Here is a 21,717-nt window from a genome sequence, read left to right as displayed (position 1 = left end):
ACATCTAACGTCATCCCTGGAAATATCGTTAGTCAGGGGTGCGACGCGCAAGGGCCCAGCGGAGTGGCTCGTGCACCAGGGAATTATAGTGATGAATCCCGTACTCTTGAGCATCACAAATGAGATCAGCAAAAATAATTCTCCAACATTGCTCCAAATTCCCCCGTCTGGTTGCTGCAGTCAGTAATTAGGGACATGTTGAGCTGAATTCCAGTACAATAGCTATAACTCGACGAACTATTTCTGTGGGCACGCCATTTAAGTATCGTTCGCATTTATCAACAATTGTCTGTGACCGCGAAGAGACTTGAGAAATGGAAACTCTGAGAGTCTCCTCCCCGCAGTTATGGCTGAACAGAGTAGAGATATCATCCGATTCACTAAGGGATAGATCGCGAAACTGCAACAGCTAGGATAGTCGTGTTGAGCTGCGGACTGGTCCGAAGCTGAAGTGCGAGGTTGGCAACAGAGAGCCGAAATCCAAAGTATGCCCCATGGCCGACTGGCGGGATGAACAGAAAATCCAGATGGTTGGCTGGTCCGTACAAACAGACAAAGATTCCCAGATTCTCGAAGAGAGGATACATCCTCAGAATTTGCGTGTCACCTATAAGCTCGAGATTCTGCAACCAACGAGGCTCATATTCTTTCATGCTCGAAGTTGCTGTTTAAACCTCTTTCTGGAACATGTTATTGTGAATTTGTACCAGCAGTAATTGTGTAGTCAGTTTGAAGAAACGATTAAATTTCGTCGATGCGGGAACGATATAAGCAGAAGGACGAATTGGCGAGGGAGCTACCAAGTCTGAGAGACAGCTCACCTGTCAGAAGTACAGGTCCGCCGTGCTACAGATGCAGACTCTCTCGAGGTACTTGAGTTATCAACCGCTATTCCAATGAGGTACTGTAATAATTGCGATTTCTTAAGGCTGTGTAGTCATACTTGATACGGTAGCACGTTAGTATGCTTGACCTGATGTTCTAGAGAGCACTGAGCCTACAAACCACCTCACATACGAGCGAACGAACGACTTGATCGCCTAACAGAGTCGCATATATGTTCTGAAACGCATGATATTAGTCAGTACCCAAGCGATACAGTAGTGCTGCGTGGCAGCTTTATATATTGGTCACGGTACGGTATGTATAACCTGGACAATGCGTAAAAATATAGAAAGAAACAAATCCACAGATAAACTCCCACCCCTCCCCATGCAAACACGATGCTGTGCGCCAACGATGATTTGTAAAAACAATCCAGAACCACTCATATGAAGCTATCGACGCTTCCAACCACGCGAAACTGAAGAACACGAGTCCTGTTATTGATGTTGCACGTATTTTAATAATTTGTATGTGATATGAAAGAGATCATCCGCGGTAACCAAAAATTTTCCGTCCGAGTCTGGTTCGGGCATGAACTCAGAAATTGCCACTCGTAATGTATTGCGTAACGAGTCGTTGAAACACTCTGACTGCACGTCCGTGAGAGCAGAATTGTCAGTCTTTGACTCCGTAGAAAATAGCACCAGTTGTTCAAACGAAGATTCTGAATCCAACGAATAGTCTGGCGAGAACAAATCGTAGGATTCCGCTAGCGGTGACATGTTGACTTCAGGACACAAAGTTTTGTTGCCGTCAGTAGCGTTTAAACGCATCGCGTCGCTCTGTAAGTAGTCCGATGGTGCTGATGTGAGCATGACTTCTTGACTCATGTTTCCGTTGCCGTCGGTATCATTGAAAATACGATTTCGCAGGTCGTAGAAGTCACTATGATTTGCTTCGAACAAGCTGCTGTCGGCGTTGCTTCTGTTACTGTTGCCGCTACTGCTTCTGCCACTATATTTGCTAATGGTGTTGCCGATGTTGGTGTTACTATCGTCATGGCGCCTACCGCTGGTGTAGCTGGTGCGGCGAGTGCGTCGAGCATACTGTCGTTGGCGCTCTCGCTCTCTATACTTGTCCACAATCTCCATTTCCTCCGACGAGAGAAGCTTGCCAGCACGCATTTTTCGAACGAGTCCCTTTCCCCCATGACCCTGTGGACACCTCTGACCATTTGTGGAGGAATGTGGCATTGCGAATTGACCGAGCGCCGTGAGTGTAAGCAGAAGTGGACCGCCTCTGTGATTGAGCTTTGTTGAAGGTCGCGAGTGCTGTCGCTGGCTAGGAAGACCAAGTTGTTCGTCGTTGATGTGAACCACAGTCGACAAGTAGGATCCTTAGCGTCGCTGACCAGATATATGTGAAGAGGCAGTGCTGCTCTCACGATGCAACTGCTATAAGCGGTCGCAAACACGAAGTGCGTACGTCCTAATCAGAAGGTACAGCCACAGTCACAGCCCCGATTGGCGCCGCTGATATGACGTCACGGCATCAATGCGTACAACTCAGCCACGCATGCACCGCCGGCCATTAGACTTGGCACAAGTCATAAGTTACTTGCGCCCGCAAGCTCCCAACGCTCAACAGCTCTGCAACGCGCTGTCCCACAGTGCTGTCTTTAGTAGTCTCTTTCTACTGCATCCATCTGTCTGGCCAAATACATCGTACCGAGCTGTTGCTCTATCGACTTTATCGCCCTCTGCCTCCTTCAGCAGAACTGAGCAGTACCACACAAGATGCAGTGCTGAGACGAATTACCATTCGAGCGGATATCCGAGACGAGAGGATGCGCCGCTCTGGGGACGACGGTGTTGAAGAGGTTCTTTTAGGTCTTGCTTACGAGAGGCCACAGGTGCACGAGAAGATCCGTCCGCAACAGGCGCGTCCATTTCAGCTGGAGTACGACCAGCTGGTCGAGCAACAGCGACCGCAGCTGCTGAGTCGATATCCACAGGATCAGAACCAGAATAGTCAGCAGTGTCTGTACGAGCAGTATCAGAATCTAGAACTTCAACAGTTGGAGCAGCAAGACCATTGGCAACTATTCCAGGAGCAGGAGCAACGCAGACAGAACTCCTCGCCATCGCAAGACACAATGACCTCTCCGTCCTTTTCTACGGTCGGTGATTTCTCAGAGCTTGACTTCATCCAAATTTTGCCGGAGGTTTCAGATGATGCAGGCAGCTACAGCTTGGTTGAGGCCGTTGAGAATTTTGATCCTGACGGCTGCACGGAGCACGAACACGAGGATATGATTTTCGTATCAAAGCGAGCAGGCCGTTTGGCTTGGGAAGATTCAAACGGTCTGGACATGATCTGTTCTTCTGAGGACGCCGACGCCATCCCTCTGTTCTATGGTGAAGCTATGATCAGCAATGTTGATGCGGAAGACGATTGGGGAACACGTCCACTTTTCCCGCTTAATTTTGCTGTGGAAACTTGCTCAGTCCATCCTTCGCCTGAAGACAACGCTGAAGGTAAGAATCATTGTTGGTTTAAAGTCTTAATCAAGACTAACAAAGACTGTATTCCAGACGATCGACCACAGTGGTTCATGGAAGAAATGGAGAGGCAGTTCAAGAAGTAAAACTGGTTTGACTGTCATGGTGAAATGGGCTGTCTACGGTTAGACAAATATATGACTACGTATAACTATATGTGATGAAATGCAACCATAATTCTTTGCTTTGCCTTCAGACACGGCTTTCTCGCCGACACACTGGTTGCGAAGGTAGTACATTAATCTTCGAAATCATGACCCTATGTATTGTGCTATGGAGTGACAGTAGAGGAAGGCACGGCGTGGTTCTAGTCTGCTGGAGCTGTTCTCTCCCATCGGTCGGGACATGCGCAAGCACCATGCGTACGCAAGTTCGTATCCTCCCAACGCGCATGTGATCGTGCCTGATCGACAAACCCTGACCATGCACAGTTCGGACAAGTGGGATATGACGGCTTGCGGGCTTGGGACCGAGGCCGTGGTGCAAATGCAATGAAAACGTCTACGTGGGCAGGCTATCAGACAGCTATGTCGACGGTATCATGATCGCTGTGTAGAAGAAGCAGCACGTACTAACGCGGGCATGTGGTCGCTGCTGGCAGTCCCGGAAGGTACGAGTCGCAGCACTCGCTTTGTCTAAAAGCATTCACTTCGTTACATAGCAGACCGTCCCAGCGAGCAGACTGCAGCACTGGCAATGGACAGACGTTGCAGTTAGGGGTAACCGTGAAGAGGCGTGCTTGAAGGTGGAGGACCTCCACCGGGTCACGCGTGAGCTGTGATCCGGCTAGGTATCACAGCGAGACAATAGGGATGCGCGCGGTGGCTATGCGGTTATGCAGGGCAGGCTGACTAAGAGCTGAGAACCAGGGGACGAAGGGTTAGGGCGGGCCGATACGGCGGCGAAGCCGACAATGCGATTTGCGCTTATCGCCATAGGCCAGTTCTCCTCCCTCTTCGCCAGCACCATCTCATTATTCCTATCCATTGTCCCATCGTCATTGCGCTAACTGCTGCTGCTGCTTCTCCTCCGTGTGCGTCTTCCTGCAATCGCTGTCCATCGCCACTGCTTTGCTCAGCGTGCGCCTCCGTCACCGCCGCTCTGCACTGCACTGCCTCCGTCGCACCGCCACAGCCTCCGCGTACGCGTCTCGGATCCTCGAGCATGCCCCTCACCACGCGCACTACCTAGCCAACGTCTTCCGCCAGTCTTCGCCCTTCGCGTCCCAGCCTTTATATCCGCCGCGCATTGCTTTGTCCCTGTCCGCGTCACCCAACTACACGGCTGAGCCGCCGCACGTCTCTGCCTTTTCCTGACGCGTCGCAATATATCCAGTCTCTCATAATGCGACTGTCCGGCTCCTCCCCATCGGCCGCCGCCGCGTTTTTCCTCGTTCTCGCCGCCGCTCTCGCGCGTGAGACTGCCGCCGAGTCTGGCTGGGCCAGCAATGTCGCGCTGCTCCTGTTCAACCGCTGGACTACTGGCGCCGCCGGCCCGGCTGGCGAGATGCTCAACAAGGATGTGCTGCTGGGTCTGCCGTCGCCTGCTGAGGAGATTTCGCCCGAGCGCAAACAGCTTGCGGCGCTCATGTCTCACAGCAAGGGCCGTCGGGGGTCGTTGAGCGACTCATACGGCGGCTTCGTTGCCGACTCGCGCAACAGCACTGACGCGCATCTCTCACTCCACGCTCGCGATCACAGCGGCAAGCTGCGACCACATCCGAGTCGGACCGGTATCGGTCCTCAACAACGGCAGCATTCGTACGGCTCAAATACTCAGACTCGCGCAGGATCGGTTCTGTACAGCGTCCCTGTCGAGACTGGAATTGCTACTCTTGTCGCACCGCCACTGCGGTACTCTGAGCGCAAGGTTATTCCGACCGGCGGCAGCACAAACGCTCACATCGTTGTTGGCGGCAGATCTAATCGCGATTTCCATCACTCACGCAGAAGCAGCTTGCAAGATTACACACAGTCAGAAATTACCCCAGACAGCATGACGAGCAAATATTTTGAGTGCGCAGAGTTGCTTATCACCAACATGACGCAAGCCTTGGTTTCCAACGGCTACGACAACTGTGCCGTCGTGATTGACAGAGACTCCGTCATCTTGATGCACCTCAACAGTCTCCTTTGGACTTCAGCTGAAATTGCGAAAGCATCACTCACCGTGGCCATTGACAGTGCGCGGAACTTCCCGTCCACGGCCTTGCGGATATCGCCCACGGCGTTTGCTTCTAGTCTGATGACCTCCGCCGATAAGTTACAGAACTCGATCGGTCGGATAGCCGACTTTAAGGCGCTGTGTACGACCATCTTCTGGCAACATCCCATGTTTTCGATGCTATTTATGATTACACTCTTCATGTTCACTCTATGAGAGTCCTTTGCTGATGACTATTCTGCGCTTTTTGTTTTATGTATAGTACTGCATGATGTCTTATGTTCGTTTATGAATGTGTGTTTATGTAAAAGTCTATTTGGATTATTATGGAGAGGTGTTCTAATTGCATATTTGCTTCATCGACTTTCTTTGTTTTAGATTTTATGGTGGCTTGCGCGCTGGTAGTTAAATTGTCGAGGGGCTAGCTTGTTTTCTTACAATTGTTGCATCATGAAGAGGATCAAGCAGACTAATTTCTAATATCATATAACCTGACTGCGGCATTCATAGTAGTTGAGCACTGTCTTGTGTGCTATCCTTAGTTATCGTCCTCGATGGGATGTACAGAGTAATCTTGTGGCATTGAATATGGTTGCGGCATTAGTAGAGTGTACGTGTCTCCTCCGGGTCCCCGGCGGCCAAGCCGAAGACTCTGAGCATACGCTTCGAAAGAGGTCATCGCGCTTATCTGGCAGAAGCACCGACTCGTGCGAACCGCGAGTAAGCATGCGGGAACTTTAGAGAGAGCTGGACGGTGCAGAATGATGCCGCTTTGGGCAGCTCCTCCACCAGAGAGAGGAAGAGTAGGGCGCGAAAAGTGGGCTCGGGGCAGCCCAGTCGTCTGTTTCCATCCGCGCTCGAGGCCTCCACCTTAGCTTTTTATCTTCCCATCACCACTCTCTCTTCGCCTTTCTCCTTCTCTCTGTCCTCGTTTGTGCTCTCGTCCGTTCCGTCTGTATTTCCACTACTTCTTTGAATCGCAATGTCTGATGTATGTATTCAATTGCACCACACGCCTCCGCGCGCTGTCTTTGCGATCGGCCGTGCGCTCCACGCGCCGAGGGCTTATCAGCCGTCCCCCGCATGTCCGTCTCCGTCGAAAGGACCAATAATGCTCACGACCGCTACAGCTCTCCTACATCTCCACCCTCCCCGCCCCCAACCAGACTCTCTTTCACGCGAAGATTGCCAAGAAGCTGAGGTGCGTCCCGCCGTGCATTGAGCGCTCCGTTCAGGGAACCAATCAGTGGTTACTTTGTGCCTTCGACAGTTGTACTAACATACCCGAAGCTTTGCTGAGCTTGCGGAGAAGATTGGTCGCTCCGAAACATGGCTTGCAGCTGCGTTCTACGGCAACATGCCATTCGCTGATGAGGATATCGCCGCCCTCGTCAAGGTGCTCGAGATCGACCCGCTCAGCCTCGAGGCTGTCTCGCCCACCGTCAACTTCCAACCCGACCGTGCGTCTAAGATGGAGATGCCTCCGCGTGACCCCACTATCTATCGCCTTTACGAAATCGTTCTCGTCTACGGTTACGCCTTCAAGAGCGTCATCGCCGAGAAGTTCGGCGACGGCATCATGTCCGCCATCTGCTTCACCTCCAAGATTGACAAGGAGGTCGATGCTGATGGCACCTGGGTCAAGATCACCCTCCGTGGCAAGTTCTTGCCCTATATCAAATACTAGAAGCGTCGCAGCGTGCTGCTTCGCATTTAGTGCCCTAATGTCAATTTTGTCTATGAATGAACTTACTCCTCATGTCTGATGAAATCGCTGTAGAGTCGTGCGTCTCCCCCAGTATGCGCTCATTTTGTTAAGCGGAACTGCTATCTTATTGCTTATCGCCCTCATTTGAAGCTGAATTTTTCGTGGTATCGGCCGTGGAGGGCCTAAATGAGCTTACATAGCACCACACCAGCATGCACCAGTTTGAATGCATTGACTCTGGATACTGCATATTATCTCGTTATATATGATTTGATTATAAGCTAGACGGGTAAGCTGCGAACGACTGGCATGTTGAGCTCTGGGACCCAATCAGCTATCTCGTCGGAGCTCAGCCAATTTCGCTTCACTCCGGTTTCATCATTTAGATTTACCCCCAAAGAGAATAATTTACAGGCTTCATATTGCCGTACCCCCATTAGCAGATCAAGTCAGTAGTGCAGTAAGAGTCCAGAGAGTTGGTGCTGACGACAATCGCGGTCTGCATAGTTGCCATGGCAACGCCCCAGCGTTCAATAAACACAACGCGTGCGACCATAACCCAACCCGACGCGCAACCGCGAAACTTAACAGCCAAGCAGCGTCGCAACTTGAATTTCGTCATCGCAGAAGGGCGCAGCACTACCTCAACAACAGTGACAACCCATTGCGTGCTCCCTGCGTGTAGTACAGCATGCCCGACTCTGTTGACGCGACTGAGACGCAGTTCAGCGTCACGGCGAAAGCGGCAGAGAACCAGTCTTTCTTTCTCGACAGGGAGCATCCGTTCGTCGCGCCCGACGGCCGAGCGCTGCCTCCACGATCCACAGGGCCTGTACCGCTACGAGGAAGACTAACCACTACAAAGACGGCCCTAGACGCGTCCGCTGTTGCAGCTTCGATACCCCCGACCAGCCAACAACCAGACACTAAAGCATCAACACCACCGCGAAACACCGGAGCCCGTGTTCTCTTCCGTGACATGACAAACGAGCAAATCGCGCATAGCCCGGCACCAAACGGCAATAATGCGAACTTGCAGAAGCGAGAGTTCACGCCGTTGCTGCGTAGTGCGATGAAGAAATCGCATGTCGATCGCTTCGCAGCTGGTTCGTCGACGCCGAGCACGAAGGGCCGTGTTCCACCGCCGCCGTTTTCGCCGACGTATGATATCGACAACGTGTCGCTTGAGGAGTTCACGAGCGGAAGTATGGACGATATCACACGTGCTAGTGTAGTCCAGGCTATGGCCAATGATCAAGCGGCGCTTGATAGCAGCGAACTTGACAATAGTACACCATTTGCCGGTGCAAACGGGGCGGCCAATGACAAGATCTTAACGCTGCGGCAACAGGAGGAAGTGAGTTCACAGCTCTGATGTGGTCGAATGCCCAAGTGACTAACTTGTGTCCAGGCTATCAACGAAATCCAAAAGGAAAACTTTGACTTGAAGCTCAAGATTTATTTTCTGCAAAACATGCTCAAGACGACTACACCGGAGGAGTATTCGACTACTATACAGCAGGTGAGACTTCCATCAGGCGATGCAAGTGTGGTAATGTTCCAGTGCTAATAAGACTGTTTAGAATGCATCTATGAAGGCGGAGCAAGTCAAAATGCGGACAGAGCTCGCCAAGCTGCAACAAAAGCTCAGCGACTCAGAAGAGAAAATCACACAAATCACCAACGACCTAGCCTCGGATTTAGCAAAGGAGGCACTCACCAAAGAAGAGCGCGGCCGTCTGGATTTACTACGGCAAGATAACCAGAAGAAGGAGGACGAGCTATACGATGCGCGGTCTATGATTGAAAAGCTTCGGGAAGAAATGGAAGAGTATAAGGCGAATTTACAAGAGTCTGACGAAGACGGCGCCAAGGATATGCAGGTCTTCGCCGATCAGCTTGAAGATGAAATTGAACGGCTCAAAGAGGACAATAATTCGCTGTCGACTGAGCTCGATGCCCGGATAATGGAACTGGTGAGTACAAAGGGAGGCTAATATTACTGGAATGATGTGCTAACGGATAACAGGACCGTGTGAAGGGTGAGCTGAAGCACGCTCAAAACCGTATAGCCGAGCTTGAAGATGGCAAAGAGAAAAGTGGACAGATAGACGCACGTGCCGAACATATAGAAGACATGACGAAACAGATCGACACGCTACACACACAACTGAAACAAGTACAGAAGGAACGTGACAAGTTCGACGCAGATGCCAAGCAAGCGCGACAGGATTTGGAAATTCTGCTTTCAGCAGAGTCGAACGTTGTGCAGTCTTCGGTAGAAGACAGACATTCTATCGCGCAGCTGCGGAAGGTTAACGAGAAGCTCGTCAAAGAGCTTGAGATCACCAGAAATGAGCTTCGGGAGGCGCGACAAGAGAGTTTCCGTAACATCGCAGTCGAAGAAGAGGATAGTTTCGAGCGCGCGACGACGAAATTGCGGATTGAAGATCTAGAGTCGAAGGCCAGTCGTATGGCGGACATGGAGAAGGAGCTAGAACGACTACGCCGGGCGGCTTCATCAGCTTCGGACAGCAAGCACCAGTTGGAGGAATACCAGCGACTGCTAGACGAGGAAGCAAAAATGAAGGAAGACGCGCAACGGCGAGTTGATAAGCTATCAAAGGCCAACTCAATTTTGCGGAAGCAGCTTCAAGAGATGCAGGTAGACGCGCACACAAGCACAACAAGATTTGGCGAACTTGCGGAGGTTCATGTGGCGCATGCTCAAATGGAGAAGCTACGGATCGAATCTGACCGGCGGCAGCAGGAGTTACAGGTCGAGATGGAGAAATATCAAACCGAACTGCACAACGCGATGGAGGAACTTCACAAAACCAAGCGATCAGCCGACATCGCGAAGAACATGGCGAAGAACAAGATCAGCACACTCACAGAAGAATTGCGGAATGTACGCGCAGCAAGAGACGAGATGGAGCAAGATCTCGCGGTCGCGATGTCGTCGGAGGAAGCGTCGGGAAGTGAGCTGACGGCGCGGCATCGTGGCGAGCTGAAGGCACTTGCACTGCAGATTCGATTCTTAAAGGCCAAGTGCCAGCGGGAACAGTCATTCCGGGAAGATTCGGCGTTTATGAAGCAGTTCTTCATGATGCGGATAAGCAGCTTTGAGTCGTGGTAAGCACGAATTACGAACATGCGGAGTAGAGATAGATGAGAGAGATGCTAACTTTAAATAGTAACAAAGCGAACTTGTACATGCTGCAGCAAATGGGTATCTACCCGGATCTGCGTGCACGGGAGCGAGAAACAGCACGTGGTGTTCGACGACCGCCGCCAAATCTGAAAGTTGTAGCGACTGTGGTGCGCGCGGTTGTTCGGATGAAGAAGCTGCAGGAACAGAAAGCCGAGCAGAAAAAGTTGAAATCGGTAATTGCGCGGTGTATGCTCACATTCCGAGCCACGAAGGAGCGGGCGTAAGAGAGTGAGCAGGTTTGTATTATATGTAAGAGTCATGATTATGCGAGGTGTGATTATGGTTTTGGGCGGATGAAGGAATTCTTTTGTATGATTTAGGAGGTAGCAGTTAAGAACGATGTACGCGATACGCGATGCATTATAATTACAAAACTTTTGTTGAGTGTGTACATAATTTACTCCGACGTCGCGTCTTTGGCAGCCTCGGTAGATTCGAAAATCTGCTGGAGGTTGAACCGTTTGAGCTTTTCGAAATCGCCGGGCACGACGCTCATACCGACAATGTTCTTGAAGCACTCAATGATAATCAAGCGATCATAACTTGTAAGATCCACAGAGTGCCTCGAGCCGACGTTGGCCGCGACGAGCTGGATAACCTGTTCGCGGGTGAGCGTGTTGTGGTTGCGGATGGTGGGCCGGATCGCAAACTTGAATGACGGCGCGGAGTCATCGTCTTTATGGCCGCCAAAATAGAGAGGTATGATTTTATTCGTGAGCGCGATGAGGTCTTCCGCGGTTGCGGGAGCGGTCAAGGCGACAGGAGACAGACGGAGGGTGTGACGCGTTGATTTGGTGCCAGATTCGAGGGCATGTGTACAGAGTGCGTGTACGAAGGATGTTGGGTCGACCGGTTTCTTTGTGCGGAAGAAAAGTACTTGATGATGTTAGTTTATAGTTATAAGAGGTAGCATAATGAGAAAAGAGCGTACCGCATTCGCAGTCGATATTAACAGGTGTGAAGAGGTTCTTATCTTTCGTCTTGCTCAGCCCCGCGAGCTCTTTCATCACCGCGGCCTCCACGTCTTCTTTATTCTTCTTGACGTCATATTCCTCGTCGTCGGCGGCGACGTCGTCGAAATTGATTTGCTTCTCAGCTTCCTATTACACAAGCGTCAGAGAGAGGGCAGAGGTGGGAGGCGAGACGTACCTCGTTGAATAAGTCCATTAACTCTTGTGCGCATTGCTTCTCGTGATTTCGGTTACACGTGACAAAGATCCCCGAGACACCAGGATGAATTGTCGAACTTGCGGACTTCCAGTACTGCGATGAGTTAGAAGTTGACTTGGAGGCTCGACATAACGGGCACCGTACGTTGATCTTCTTGGACTTTTTGTCTCTCTTAGAGTCATCAGAGAAGTGTCCTTTGCGTTTGCTGGCCTTTCCAGGAGCGGAAGACATGGTGGCGGATAGTGTTTCGTGTTGCTGCAAAAGTTGTACGAAATTGGTCTCCGCGATGGATCAGCAGCATGCGGCTCACCAGCGTTGTGTTTAGTTCGTCCATCGCAAACTACATGTACTCTCGGTCAACAAACTCGAGGGCTCCTTGATTCACCACCGCACCGTACAGCTCAGTACAATGCCGATCTCCGCGCAACTCGCGTCGACGGCAGCATGGGTCCTCTTGCCGCGCACATTTGCGTCCCTAGTGCAATCCGCAGGGTACACACTCGTCGGCGCATCCGCTGCGCGACGCCGGCCAGGGACGCCGCAATTCGCACGCGACAGGCGCATGGCGGCGGCTGTCGTCGTTCTCGTGTATACCGGCTACACACTATACAATGCCGTGTCCAGCACCATTTTTACACAGGGAAACTTCTACGCCGTCCTTGGTCTTCCCGCAGCTGACGCGGATGCTCGAGCGATTAAGCACGTGTTCCGGCAACGCAGTGTGTTGCTGCATCCCGACAAATCGAGAGACCCACACGATGCGGCGGTGTACGCAGCGCTGCAGGCGGTTGTAGACACGTTGACGGCACCAGTGACGCGGTTTGCGTATGACAGGTTCGGTCAGGCCGCGTTGCAGTGGCAAGGGTGTGTGACTGAGGCGAATTACGTGGTGCGCGGGATCATGGGCGAGATGGTGCCGGAGTATGCGATCTCGTTTGTGGTGTCATGCATGCTTGCGTTCGCGGGGATCGGGTTTCCCATTTATGTAAGTTCTTTTGTGCCCGGTGTTTGAACTGCAGATGCTAACTGGCGGTAGTGGCGTGTGTGCATCGTCTTTTCGCAGTTCGCGGCAGAACTATACCTCCTCACACACGTCGAAGCACAGACATTCATCACGGCGAACCTCTCCGCGCTGTACCCGTTGACAGTCCACGATGTGATATCCCTTGGTCGGCGTGTGATCCCGACGCTGGCCGTCGCGTGCGCGCAGCTCGCAGGTCTTCTTTCAGGGGCATCAGCGCCCGACGTAGGCACTCTTGTGGCGGAGATAGAGAAGAACCCCGCTACCCGTGCCGAGCTGTCGCGGCGCTTTGCGCAGACAGTGCAGGATATTGCGGACGAAACGGTTACTGGTCTGCGTGCGCAGCTAGTGCCATTTGTCGCGAAGGACACAAGCGGCAGCACGGAGAAAGAGAAGGAGTTGTTGACGGAGCAGCTTACTGACTTTCTCGTCACGTCGCGTTTGCTCTCGGCGTCATCAGAACAGAGTAGAAGCGCTGCAACAGCGGTAGATTCATGATTGCGATGCTAGCTTAATAAAGTAGATGCGGATCTCAGTTTCGGAGGCATTGTAGAAGAAGTATATCGGACGGGTGGGTGCAAGAATATACTCGTAGGTGAAGCCGCTGGCAGTGAGGAATGACTGGAACGCGGTGACGGTGGCTAGATTGCGAACGGTCGCACTGATAACAATCTTTGCGGTGGGGTTGGCGAGGGCGAGTTCTGTAAGCGAGGCGACGAGTAGACCGGATATTTCGACATCGAAAGTCTGCACGGGTTAGTAAGCTTAGAGACAAAACTCCGCAAAAAATACTTACGACGTCGGCGCCAAAGATGATATCTACTGGTTTGTCAAAGACGAATTCCTTCGCGTTGCTCTCGCGCTCAAGCTCGTGCCCGCTCTGTGCGCGCTGCTCGGAAATGCCGCCCCATTTATACACCGGCGTCTCCACTACTGCGGCTGCGGTATCGGTGAACCCATTTGACCCCAGATTCGCACGCACGCGCAACAGTAGATCCGCGACGCCATCCGACGCGTACACTTTCTTCGCGCCGAGCTTCGCACACAGCAAGCCAAGGAACCCGGTACCGGTGCCGAGATCCAGCACACGCTTTTCGCGCACAATGAGCGGGTGCCCATTTTGTATTTCCCGGCTAAGAAGTAGGTACTCCCCAAGCGCGAGAGCGGCTTCCCATGTGCGAAAGCCAGTGGTGCCGTATGCAGATATGAGGTTGCGGGATTCGGCGATGGTAATCTTGTCGAAATTCCTGGCGTGGCCAGGGTTTACAAATTTGTACACCACAGGGGCGGTAGTAGGAATTGCGAGTTCGCGCGAGGCGTTGAGGGCGATCATCGCCATTTCGTATATGCTTTCATGAACTTCGTCCTGTGACATACGAGTTAACAGTAATCGACCGACAAAGCTGGCACACCCACCCCAGACTGTTCAATCATCTCAATCAACACCCGCAGGATCGACAATGTGTACGTTGCGCTACCAGCGTCAAGACTTCCCTTGACGTAGACTGCATTTGCCACTGCCTTGGTACAGAGAACAGACTGCACGTTGTACCTGTGGATGAGCTTGTCGCCCGGCGTGAGCGCCCACACGAATTGGCGTGCCGGCACACGCTGTAGAAACTGGCGTTCAATCAACTCGATCAGCTCATACTCGTCGTCGGAGCACACGTTCGTGCTGTCGTCGAAGTAGTTCATTGCGGGGATGTTGATGATTTCTTGTCGAGTGCGGCGTCTGGTCGAGACGCGACGCGACGCGACGCCAAGCGCATCGCGACGACAACCCAAAAGCAACCACAATGGACGCTCCAACACTGCCACCACTCGCGCTGACCGCCGCCGCGGTCACGGTACTCGCGGCCACAGCATGGTGGTGGGTTTTCCATCGCGCTGCAGCGTCCGCGGGCCCAATACCGAGCGTCGCCTACTCGTTTCCACCGGAATCTAGCCCGTCTTGGACACCGCCGAGCTCTGATACCGCGCCAACGCCCATCGACGCTATACACCCTGGCGGCGTCGAGGATCCCTTAGATCCACATGCGATCCGCGCATTTTGTCCCGCGACCGGCGCACAGCTTAGCGGAGCGTTCCGCGCATCTACCCGGAGCGACATCGATGCTGCTGTGACGGCCTGCGGCGTCGCTCAGAAGGAGTGGGCGCGCACTACCTTCGCGGAGCGGCGGCGCGTGCTGTCTACGTTGCTTGAGTATCTCAAGGCGCACCAGGATGAGGTCGTGCGGGTTGCTTGTCGGGATTCGGGGAAGACGCTTGTCGACGCCGCGCTGGGCGAGGTCATGGTCACGCTCGAAAAGATCGCGTGGACACTAGCGCATGGCGAGGCCGCGTTACGGCCGTCGCGACGCGCCGGTCCGGCGAGTTTACTGCTAAGATATAAGACGGCTGAGGTAGTATACGAGCCGCTAGGCGTCGTACTCGCCCTCGTGTCGTGGAATTATCCGTTGCACAATCTGTTAAATCCTGCCGTCGCGGCGCTGTTTTCCGGGAATGGGATTGTGCTCAAGTGCTCTGAGTCGGTGGTATGGTCGTCGACGCACTTTGTGGCGATCACCCGCGCGTGCGTCGCAGAATGCGGGTACAACCCCGACATCGTGCAGCTCGTTTGTCCATGGCCACATGACACGGACTACCTCACTTCGCACCGGGGCATCTCGCATGCGACGTTCATCGGCTCAAAGCCGGTTGCGCACAAAGTTCTCGCAGCGGCGGCACGCACACTTACACCGGTGACCGTCGAACTCGGTGGCAAAGACGCTGCGGTGGTCCTCGACGAGTATGCTTCAGACTGGTCGCCGTCCGCCACAGGAAAGCCTGCCGCGCTCGCGTCAGTGCTCATGCGCGCGTGTTTCCAGTCTGCAGGGCAGAATTGCATAGGCATCGAACGCATCATCGCAGAACCAAAAGCATACGACTACCTTCTGTCCGTCCTCCCGTCTCGCGTCGCCGCGCTCCGCCTTGGCTCGGCCCTCGATGACGTGTCCTCTCCTGAGACCACAATCGACATGGGCGCCATGATCAATGATACCCGCTTTGCGGAGATTGAGGCACTCATCGCTGATGCAGTTGCACACCACGGCGCGCGGTTGCTCCACGGCGGCGCGCGCCTCGCACATCCAACACATCCCCGTGGCGCGTACTTCGCGCCCACGCTTCTCGTGGACGTGCCACCCACCGCGCCGCTCGCGCGAGCAGAGCTTTTTGCGCCGGTGATGGTCCTCATGCGCGCTGCCAACGTGGACGAGGCAATCACACTCTCCAACGCGCCGGGCTTCGGTCTCGGCGGCGCTGTCTTTGGCGCGTCCTCGCGCTCCGCGGCCGTTCGCGCCGTCGTGCGCGGAATGCGCGCCGGAAACGTCGCTGTGAATGACTTTGCCACGTTCTACGTGTGTCAGCTGCCCTTCGGCGGCGTGGACGACTCCGGCTATGGCAAGTTTGGTGGCGAGGAAGGGCTGCGCGCTCTGTGTCTTGTCAAGAGCATCTGCACAGATAGATATCCTGGCGTACGGACAGTGATTCCACCGGTTGTGGACTATCCGCTGCGGGATGGCGACCGCGCGTGGCGGTTTGTGCGCGCGCTGAATGTCGCATCGTACGCGGGCAGCGTGTCCGAGTTTGTCACTGGCATCGCGCAGCTGCTACGCAATATGTAGATAAGATTTTTTGGGGGGATATAATATTATGTACTATTAATATGCACTACTTTTCTCACATCGGACACACCCCTAGACAAGCACCAAAAGAAATAAGAAGATACGCTTAGACAGCGTTGACGTGGAGGCTGGGCTTAGGGGAAGTGACAGCTTCGATGAGCTGTGCGACAACGGCCTCAGTGGCCTTGGTGGCCGCGACCTTGATATCGGCAAGTTCAGTCTGGACGCCGGCGTTGGCCTCCTCCTCAGCCTTGGTGTTCGAGCTCGAGTGCTATAGATGAGGGGACAGTTAATTGTCATGTCCGACGCGGTAGGGAAGGACCGCAATAGTCACGACATACCTCGGACTCGAACTTCTTGAACTCGGTCTCCTTGGCGGCCTTGTAGGCATCGATCTCCTTAGTGGCCTCAGTGCGGGCGTCCTTTAGCTTCTGGGTGCGGTCTTGAGTTCAGAGATGGTTAGCATGCTTGCTGGCGGGTGATTTGAACAATTCTTCGCGGACGAGGTAACATACAAGCACGAGCCTTGGCGACGATAGCCTGAGCCTCCTTCTCGGCCTATGAATAGCAACATTTAGCGATATGCGCTCGAGCAACGGCGGAAGAGAAGTGGGAGTAAGTATTACCTCGAGCAAGGTCTGGATTCCGGTGGAGCTCTGAGCAGACTAAAGGAATAACGGCGTCAGCAATGACTTCGAGTTACTGTGATGTAGCATGCGCTACCTATTATGCTGCCAGTTATGGATGCTAGAATACGTACCATTGCGTGCGTATGTGGACGGCGAGTGAGGGGCGACGGGGAGGGTCAAGAGGTGGAAGCACAGGGCGAGGACGAAGACGAGCGTCTTCGGACGAGAGCGAGTGAAAACCAAGATAAGCCGTAACAAGCTTTGTGATCTGTGACAACATGTGAGTCACAGTTCTTCTCACGTGAAGAATCACGTGATTGTGCCATATAACCTCTCTTTGGTTTAGCAAACGAAGAACAGAAACGTATTTCACAAGGTAAAGACAAAGTAGTCAGAGCGCGCGAACAACATAAGAAGACCGATAACTCTTTAAAAACACACTCTCATAACATATTAGACAATGAAGAAACGTTATCAACATCAGCGCGGGATAAATATAGCATAGTAAAAAGACAAACCCGTAACTATCCAACAGACAAAGAGGCGGCAGGGCAAACTAACACAGAAACACATACAAACTTAATCCCACCCTTGTTTTGTTTTCTTCGCCCTGCGAGTACTTTTGATGATGAGCAGTCCCGATTACTCGAGCGAGACCTTGAGCTGCTCCGGGGTGAGAGGCGTGAAGTTTGCAATATCGATGCCCTGGTCGATGAGCGTCTGCCGGACGTGTGGGGGTACGAGCTTAAAATTGAGCTCGGGTGCGATGGAGAGCTCGTGGCGGGTGAAGTTGAAAAGGGGAGGCAGGTCGTGGGGCGGGTTTGCGGGGTGGCGTGAGTCAGGGAGACGGGTCTCGGGGATACGGAGCTCGTCGAAGAAGGGATGGCACATGGCCTCGATCGCGGACAGCCGCTGATTCGGGTTGTACTCAAGCAGGCGGGAGATGAGGTCGATGGCATCGGCGGGGCCTTTCCGGAAGACCTTGGCGAAGGGGTGAGGCCTGATTTGCGGGAACTTGTGCTCCATGTAGTTTGGGTTCATGGTCTTGATCTGGTCGCGCGTGGGTGTGCCTAGGACCTTAATGATCTCGACGAGCTGGTCGATGCCAGACTCACCGGGGAAGAGGGGCTGACCGAGCATGAGCTCGGCCATGACACAGCCTGCGGACCAGACGTCGATCTTCGTGGTGTAGTTTGTGGCACCGAAAATGAGCTCGGGCGCGCGGTAGTAGCGCGAGCAGATGTAAGAGACGTTGGGTTCACCCTGGACGAGTATCTTGGCAGAGCCAAAGTCGCACAGCTTGAGCACGCCGGACTTGGGGTCGGTAAGCAGGTTCTGGGGCTTGATGTCGCGGTGGCAGATGCCCTGGGAGTGGATGTAGGCGAGTGAGCGGAAGAGCTGATAGATATAAAGCTTGATCTCGAGCATTGGCATCGTCGTGTTGAGCTTGACGAAGTGGCGGGAGGCGCGGTAGACCGTCTCGGGGATGTACTCGAGGATGAGGTTGAGGTAGACGTCCTCGCGGGGGGGGTTGAAGTGCTCGTTGTTGGAGGACGAGTAGAAGAAGGCGATGAGATCGACGACATTCGGGTGCTTGACGAGACGCATGATCTGCAGCTCGCGATTCTTGAAGCGCTTGTCCTGGTGCACGCGCTTGATGGCGATGTCCTGCCCGGACGGCTGGAGCTTGGTCTGGTAGACGATGCCAAACGAGCCGTTCCCAACCATCTTGCACTCGGTGTAGGATACGTCGCGCAACTCGCCGGTACGGCCGTCATGGACCTTCTCGTGGACGATGGAGCCCGGCCGCGCGGGAGGGGAGGCGTAGGCGGCGGCCATGCTGGGGATGAGGATAGTCGTGAAGTGCCTGGCGCAGACGGCGGCGCTGCCTCCGCGCAAAACAGCACCGCGCCAAAGGTCATGTGGCCAGCTGACTAACCGATGACGTCGCACAGCCCCCCCCCGCGCGGCGCTTTGTTGATGATTATCCTACTCCGCCATCATCGCCGCAACCAGCGCCGTGAACCCCTCGAAGTGCTTCACGCCCTTGCCCGTCCCGTCCCCTTCTGCGTATTGCTCCCACGCAAACCCGCTCAGCGCCCACTGCCGCTGCACATTCCTCACCACATTTGCCCGCAGCGCCGCCCGCGTTTCAGCCACAGTCGCCGCGGTCACCGCGTCAAGCTCCCCGCCGGCGGCGTAGCGCGCCAGCGCCTGCAGCACCAGATAGTTCATGTGCACCCAGATGCTGCCACGCCAGTAGTTCTCCCCCTGCCCGAACGCGGCGTCCCTCCGCGACAAGCTCCGCACCCCGTAGGGAGACCACACGCCCCCCTCGTCTCGTAGCGCCATGACCATCCCCCCCACTTTCTCTGGCGGCACAAGCCCGACCATGAACGGCAGAAACGACACGTAACCTTCATGGCACTCATGTACGCGGTCCTCCGTCTCCGGGTCCCACGCGAGATCGCAGTACATCTGCCTACTGGCGTCCCAGTGCACCGTCTCAAGGTTCCCCTTTACGCCCTGTACCGTCGTCTCGTACCGCACCAGCTCCTTCTCCGATGCCGCGCCCGAGAACCGGCCTACCCTCAACATCGCCTGTGCCATCGCGCCCACCCACGACAGCAGATCGACGTGCAGCTCCGCCGGATGCGGCTCCCGCGCCCTTGGGTAGTCGTCCAGTCCAGACGTGAGGCAGTGACTCGGCGTTCGTCCCCGCCATCGGAAACCTTCTGTCCACGATGCCGGACGTGGCATTTCGCCATCCGGGTTGAACCACGACGCTAGTGCACCCGCTTGCGTCCGCCGGAACCACTCGTAGTGCCGTCGCAGCCGCGGGTACAGGTCCCGCAGTGTAGCCCGCAGACCTGCCGGGGCCTCTAGCACGAGCTCTTCCGCGTCTTCTCCTGTTGTTACACCTTCCAGCATCACCTGGGCCTCGATCTTCTCGACCAGAGCAGATAGCGCGAGAAAAAGCGTTGGCGGATTCGCGTACGTCGGCATCTGTACTTGAAATTCCCTCGGCACCTTGCTGCGCGCCTCGTCGCCCAAAATCTGCTCACGCTGAATCCATCCATCCGCGTCCATCGTGCCGAACCAGCTCTTGATAATCTCCAGCGCAAGGTCGGCATCCCACCGCATTATCGTAAGCAAATGGAAACCCTCGTCCCAGTAGAATCCGCGGGGAAAGAACGGCCGCGAAGGAACACTGGCAAATAAATCTGTAGGACCGACCTCTGTGCCCACCGCAGACGCCTTGTCCACCCAGAACTCCTCCTCGTCTTCCTCTGCATACGCTGCCTCAGACTTGTCCACCAGTGAAGTGCCGTGGAAGTAACCGATCGCACCCATTAAGTTCGAGACTAGTGACTTTCCCAACTCGACGTACTCCTGTCCTTCAAATGGTTCTTTTGGGCCGAATACGCGCATGTACTGCTCGTCGAACTTGCTCTGTGATTCTTCAAGCAATAAGGTCAGCTTTTTCGATGTCATCGCGTCGCCGTTGCCGCTCTTGTCAAATAGAATGTCAAATTCAAACGCGCCGACAAAGTTCCGCTGCACAAAGTGCAGATTGCCCTCTCCCGGCATGTCATCGACATTGAACAGTGTCGCCGCATCTGGCATACCTGCCCTGTCATACATTGTCTGGGTCTGCTTCACCCGCTCCTGCATGAGCGACATGTAGTAATCCTTCGCGCGCCACATGGTGGGGCTGTCAACCACGGCTGCGCGCGTGTGCGTGTTGGCGCCTGGATGCATTATTGCAAATGGGTGGTACTGCTCCGCGGGCCCTTGGTTCGTTTCAGGACCCCGCGTAACTTTGAGCTCAAATTCGCCGACAGCTGCGATCTCACAGCCAAATGCCACGTCATCGGTGTATCCCCGTTCGCTCATCCTGTTGAGTCGAACGCTGCGACCAAGGCCCTGCGTACCAAAATAAAAGACCATTGCTGTATTCGGCGGTGCCACTTCGGTGTTCATCGGCACCCCGCGTATGCGCACGCCCCAGTTCTCTCCATCCTTGGCGAGTTCAGTGTAGATATCCATGCCGTTTCCCTCGTCGTGCATAACCTGCACGCCGCCGTGTCGAGCGTCAAACGAAGTCCAGCCATAGCCCCGCATCTCGTCGCTCTGCTCGCATGTGTGGCGCGCTTTGCCAATCCCATTGTACGTGTCAGCATTGTACCACATCAGGCCTGACAAAAAGGAATCTGGCACACCCCGTGGACGCATGCCAAAGTACAGATTCGGGCGGTAAGGCCCCCAGAGTAGCGACTCGTTTGACGCGCGTGCGTGCTCAGCGAGAAGCACACGCAAACTGGCGTCTTCCTCGACAGCAAAGTAGACTTGCTCCTCCAGTTTCTCGTAGTCGGCATCGAAATCAGCATCAAATTCGGCGTCGAACTCGGCGTCGTCGAACGCGGATGCGGCGTGTCGACAGAGCACTGTCAGCAGCAACAGTACGTAGCACCCAAGCACGGAAATATGGGTCATGATAATTGTTCGCCTGCTATGGCCCAAAGTGGATCAATGTATACGCCGAGGGATCAGCGAGTGTATGACCTGGTGCGTCCGCAATTGGCGTGTATAGGCCTTTGTCTGTTACAGTGTACCTGAACTTGCCGCACAATCCCAAGCGCACTTCGGACCAACAAAGCCCCACGTCCACACAAAGGTCATCAACGAGGCAATAGCCACAACCTTACTACGCTAACTCAACTCTCTTGTCAACTCTTATTCCTCTGAGTATATTGAAGT

At 54.2% G+C, this 21,717-nt stretch overlaps 12 protein-coding genes across 12 annotated transcripts; 6 read left to right on the top strand and 6 right to left on the bottom strand.

Moving 5' to 3' along the window:
• Window positions 1-927: 927 nt before the first annotated feature.
• Window positions 928-2,419, bottom strand: V1518DRAFT_409977 (uncharacterized protein). Its single transcript, XM_066902488.1, has one exon. It carries the CDS (start codon window positions 2,076-2,078, stop codon window positions 1,323-1,325), a length of 756 nt encoding a protein of 251 aa, XP_066762342.1. The 5' UTR covers window positions 2,079-2,419; the 3' UTR covers window positions 928-1,322.
• A 45-nt stretch (window positions 2,420-2,464) lies between these two features.
• V1518DRAFT_430845 (uncharacterized protein) lies at window positions 2,465-3,570 on the top strand. Its single transcript, XM_066906181.1, has 2 exons — window positions 2,465-3,362; window positions 3,420-3,570. The coding sequence occupies exons 1-2, from the start codon at window positions 2,672-2,674 to the stop codon at window positions 3,470-3,472; spliced, it is 744 nt and encodes a 247-aa protein (XP_066762341.1). The 5' UTR covers window positions 2,465-2,671; the 3' UTR covers window positions 3,473-3,570.
• A 778-nt stretch (window positions 3,571-4,348) lies between these two features.
• On the top strand, window positions 4,349-6,050 carry V1518DRAFT_409975 (uncharacterized protein). The gene has a single exon (XM_066902487.1). The coding sequence runs from the start codon at window positions 4,731-4,733 to the stop codon at window positions 5,763-5,765; it is 1,035 nt and encodes a 344-aa protein (XP_066762340.1). The 5' UTR covers window positions 4,349-4,730; the 3' UTR covers window positions 5,766-6,050.
• A 311-nt stretch (window positions 6,051-6,361) lies between these two features.
• V1518DRAFT_409972 (cyanate lyase C-terminal domain-containing protein) lies at window positions 6,362-7,693 on the top strand. Its single transcript, XM_066902486.1, has 3 exons — window positions 6,362-6,540; window positions 6,680-6,750; window positions 6,840-7,693. The coding sequence occupies exons 1-3, from the start codon at window positions 6,532-6,534 to the stop codon at window positions 7,234-7,236; spliced, it is 477 nt and encodes a 158-aa protein (XP_066762339.1). The 5' UTR covers window positions 6,362-6,531; the 3' UTR covers window positions 7,237-7,693.
• A 140-nt stretch (window positions 7,694-7,833) lies between these two features.
• V1518DRAFT_409968 (uncharacterized protein) lies at window positions 7,834-10,867 on the top strand. The gene is made up of 5 exons (XM_066902485.1): window positions 7,834-8,614; window positions 8,669-8,779; window positions 8,841-9,233; window positions 9,287-10,392; window positions 10,455-10,867. Exons 1-5 carry the CDS (start codon window positions 7,949-7,951, stop codon window positions 10,693-10,695), a joined length of 2,517 nt encoding a protein of 838 aa, XP_066762338.1. The 5' UTR covers window positions 7,834-7,948; the 3' UTR covers window positions 10,696-10,867.
• V1518DRAFT_409967 (uncharacterized protein) lies at window positions 10,760-11,920 on the bottom strand. The gene is made up of 4 exons (XM_066902484.1): window positions 11,786-11,920; window positions 11,621-11,734; window positions 11,403-11,571; window positions 10,760-11,347 (listed from the first exon to the last, which is right to left on the bottom strand). Exons 1-4 carry the CDS (start codon window positions 11,870-11,872, stop codon window positions 10,869-10,871), a joined length of 849 nt encoding a protein of 282 aa, XP_066762337.1. The 5' UTR covers window positions 11,873-11,920; the 3' UTR covers window positions 10,760-10,868.
• V1518DRAFT_389952 (uncharacterized protein) lies at window positions 11,704-13,197 on the top strand. Its single transcript, XM_066901744.1, has 2 exons — window positions 11,704-12,626; window positions 12,678-13,197. The coding sequence occupies exons 1-2, from the start codon at window positions 12,051-12,053 to the stop codon at window positions 13,158-13,160; spliced, it is 1,059 nt and encodes a 352-aa protein (XP_066762336.1). The 5' UTR covers window positions 11,704-12,050; the 3' UTR covers window positions 13,161-13,197.
• Window positions 13,065-14,521, bottom strand: V1518DRAFT_409962 (uncharacterized protein). The gene is made up of 2 exons (XM_066902483.1): window positions 14,079-14,521; window positions 13,065-14,028 (listed from the first exon to the last, which is right to left on the bottom strand). The coding sequence occupies exons 1-2, from the start codon at window positions 14,355-14,357 to the stop codon at window positions 13,195-13,197; spliced, it is 1,113 nt and encodes a 370-aa protein (XP_066762335.1). The 5' UTR covers window positions 14,358-14,521; the 3' UTR covers window positions 13,065-13,194.
• V1518DRAFT_43292 (Aldehyde/histidinol dehydrogenase) lies at window positions 14,249-16,769 on the top strand. The gene is made up of 2 exons (XM_066906218.1): window positions 14,249-16,545; window positions 16,701-16,769. The coding sequence occupies exon 1, from the start codon at window positions 14,459-14,461 to the stop codon at window positions 16,325-16,327; it is 1,869 nt and encodes a 622-aa protein (XP_066762334.1). The 5' UTR covers window positions 14,249-14,458; the 3' UTR covers window positions 16,328-16,545; window positions 16,701-16,769.
• On the bottom strand, window positions 16,334-17,174 carry V1518DRAFT_409957 (H+-ATPase G subunit-domain-containing protein). Its single transcript, XM_066902482.1, has 5 exons — window positions 17,088-17,174; window positions 16,954-16,992; window positions 16,843-16,885; window positions 16,669-16,769; window positions 16,334-16,598 (listed from the first exon to the last, which is right to left on the bottom strand). Exons 1-5 carry the CDS (start codon window positions 17,088-17,090, stop codon window positions 16,434-16,436), a joined length of 351 nt encoding a protein of 116 aa, XP_066762333.1. The 5' UTR covers window positions 17,091-17,174; the 3' UTR covers window positions 16,334-16,433.
• On the bottom strand, window positions 17,175-18,819 carry V1518DRAFT_409954 (kinase-like domain-containing protein). Its single transcript, XM_066902481.1, has one exon. It carries the CDS (start codon window positions 18,793-18,795, stop codon window positions 17,599-17,601), a length of 1,197 nt encoding a protein of 398 aa, XP_066762332.1. The 5' UTR covers window positions 18,796-18,819; the 3' UTR covers window positions 17,175-17,598.
• On the bottom strand, window positions 18,820-21,592 carry V1518DRAFT_409953 (glycoside hydrolase). Its single transcript, XM_066902480.1, has one exon. It carries the CDS (start codon window positions 21,451-21,453, stop codon window positions 18,946-18,948), a length of 2,508 nt encoding a protein of 835 aa, XP_066762331.1. The 5' UTR covers window positions 21,454-21,592; the 3' UTR covers window positions 18,820-18,945.
• Window positions 21,593-21,717: the final 125 nt, after the last annotated feature.

This window comes from Limtongia smithiae (assembly GCF_038497785.1).
Source record: "Limtongia smithiae strain NRRL Y-17922 unplaced genomic scaffold V1518scaffold_1, whole genome shotgun sequence".
NCBI lineage: Eukaryota > Fungi > Ascomycota > Lipomycetes > Lipomycetales > Lipomycetaceae > Limtongia > Limtongia smithiae.
Note: the sequence above shows the minus strand (reverse complement) of the source record. Positions and strands in the feature narration are given on the sequence as shown.

Coding starts and splice junctions, on each gene's coding strand:
- V1518DRAFT_409962 (XM_066902483.1), bottom strand. CDS start 14,357: ATGAACTACTTCGACGACAGCACGAACGTGTGCTCCGACGACGAGTAT. Junction 14,029..14,078: donor AGATGATTGAACAGTCTGGG/GTGGGTGTGCCA, acceptor CGTATGTCACAG/GACGAAGTTCATGAAAGCAT.
- V1518DRAFT_409953 (XM_066902480.1), bottom strand. CDS start 21,453: ATGACCCATATTTCCGTGCTTGGGTGCTACGTACTGTTGCTGCTGACA.
- V1518DRAFT_409977 (XM_066902488.1), bottom strand. CDS start 2,078: ATGCCACATTCCTCCACAAATGGTCAGAGGTGTCCACAGGGTCATGGG.
- V1518DRAFT_409954 (XM_066902481.1), bottom strand. CDS start 18,795: ATGGCCGCCGCCTACGCCTCCCCTCCCGCGCGGCCGGGCTCCATCGTC.
- V1518DRAFT_389952 (XM_066901744.1), top strand. CDS start 12,051: ATGCCGATCTCCGCGCAACTCGCGTCGACGGCAGCATGGGTCCTCTTG. Junction 12,627..12,677: donor GGATCGGGTTTCCCATTTAT/GTAAGTTCTTTT, acceptor AACTGGCGGTAG/TGGCGTGTGTGCATCGTCTT.
- V1518DRAFT_409968 (XM_066902485.1), top strand. CDS start 7,949: ATGCCCGACTCTGTTGACGCGACTGAGACGCAGTTCAGCGTCACGGCG. Junction 8,780..8,840: donor ATTCGACTACTATACAGCAG/GTGAGACTTCCA, acceptor AAGACTGTTTAG/AATGCATCTATGAAGGCGGA. Junction 9,234..9,286: donor ATGCCCGGATAATGGAACTG/GTGAGTACAAAG, acceptor AACGGATAACAG/GACCGTGTGAAGGGTGAGCT.
- V1518DRAFT_409957 (XM_066902482.1), bottom strand. Junction 16,886..16,953: donor GAATCCAGACCTTGCTCGAG/GTAATACTTACT, acceptor TGCTATTCATAG/GCCGAGAAGGAGGCTCAGGC. Junction 16,770..16,842: donor CGTCGCCAAGGCTCGTGCTT/GTATGTTACCTC, acceptor TCTGAACTCAAG/ACCGCACCCAGAAGCTAAAG.
- V1518DRAFT_409975 (XM_066902487.1), top strand. CDS start 4,731: ATGCGACTGTCCGGCTCCTCCCCATCGGCCGCCGCCGCGTTTTTCCTC.
- V1518DRAFT_43292 (XM_066906218.1), top strand. CDS start 14,459: ATGGACGCTCCAACACTGCCACCACTCGCGCTGACCGCCGCCGCGGTC.
- V1518DRAFT_409967 (XM_066902484.1), bottom strand. CDS start 11,872: ATGTCTTCCGCTCCTGGAAAGGCCAGCAAACGCAAAGGACACTTCTCT. Junction 11,735..11,785: donor AAAAGTCCAAGAAGATCAAC/GTACGGTGCCCG, acceptor AACTCATCGCAG/TACTGGAAGTCCGCAAGTTC. Junction 11,572..11,620: donor TAATGGACTTATTCAACGAG/GTACGTCTCGCC, acceptor CTTGTGTAATAG/GAAGCTGAGAAGCAAATCAA.
- V1518DRAFT_409972 (XM_066902486.1), top strand. Junction 6,751..6,839: donor AAGATTGCCAAGAAGCTGAG/GTGCGTCCCGCC, acceptor ACATACCCGAAG/CTTTGCTGAGCTTGCGGAGA.
- V1518DRAFT_430845 (XM_066906181.1), top strand. CDS start 2,672: ATGCGCCGCTCTGGGGACGACGGTGTTGAAGAGGTTCTTTTAGGTCTT. Junction 3,363..3,419: donor GCCTGAAGACAACGCTGAAG/GTAAGAATCATT, acceptor ACTGTATTCCAG/ACGATCGACCACAGTGGTTC.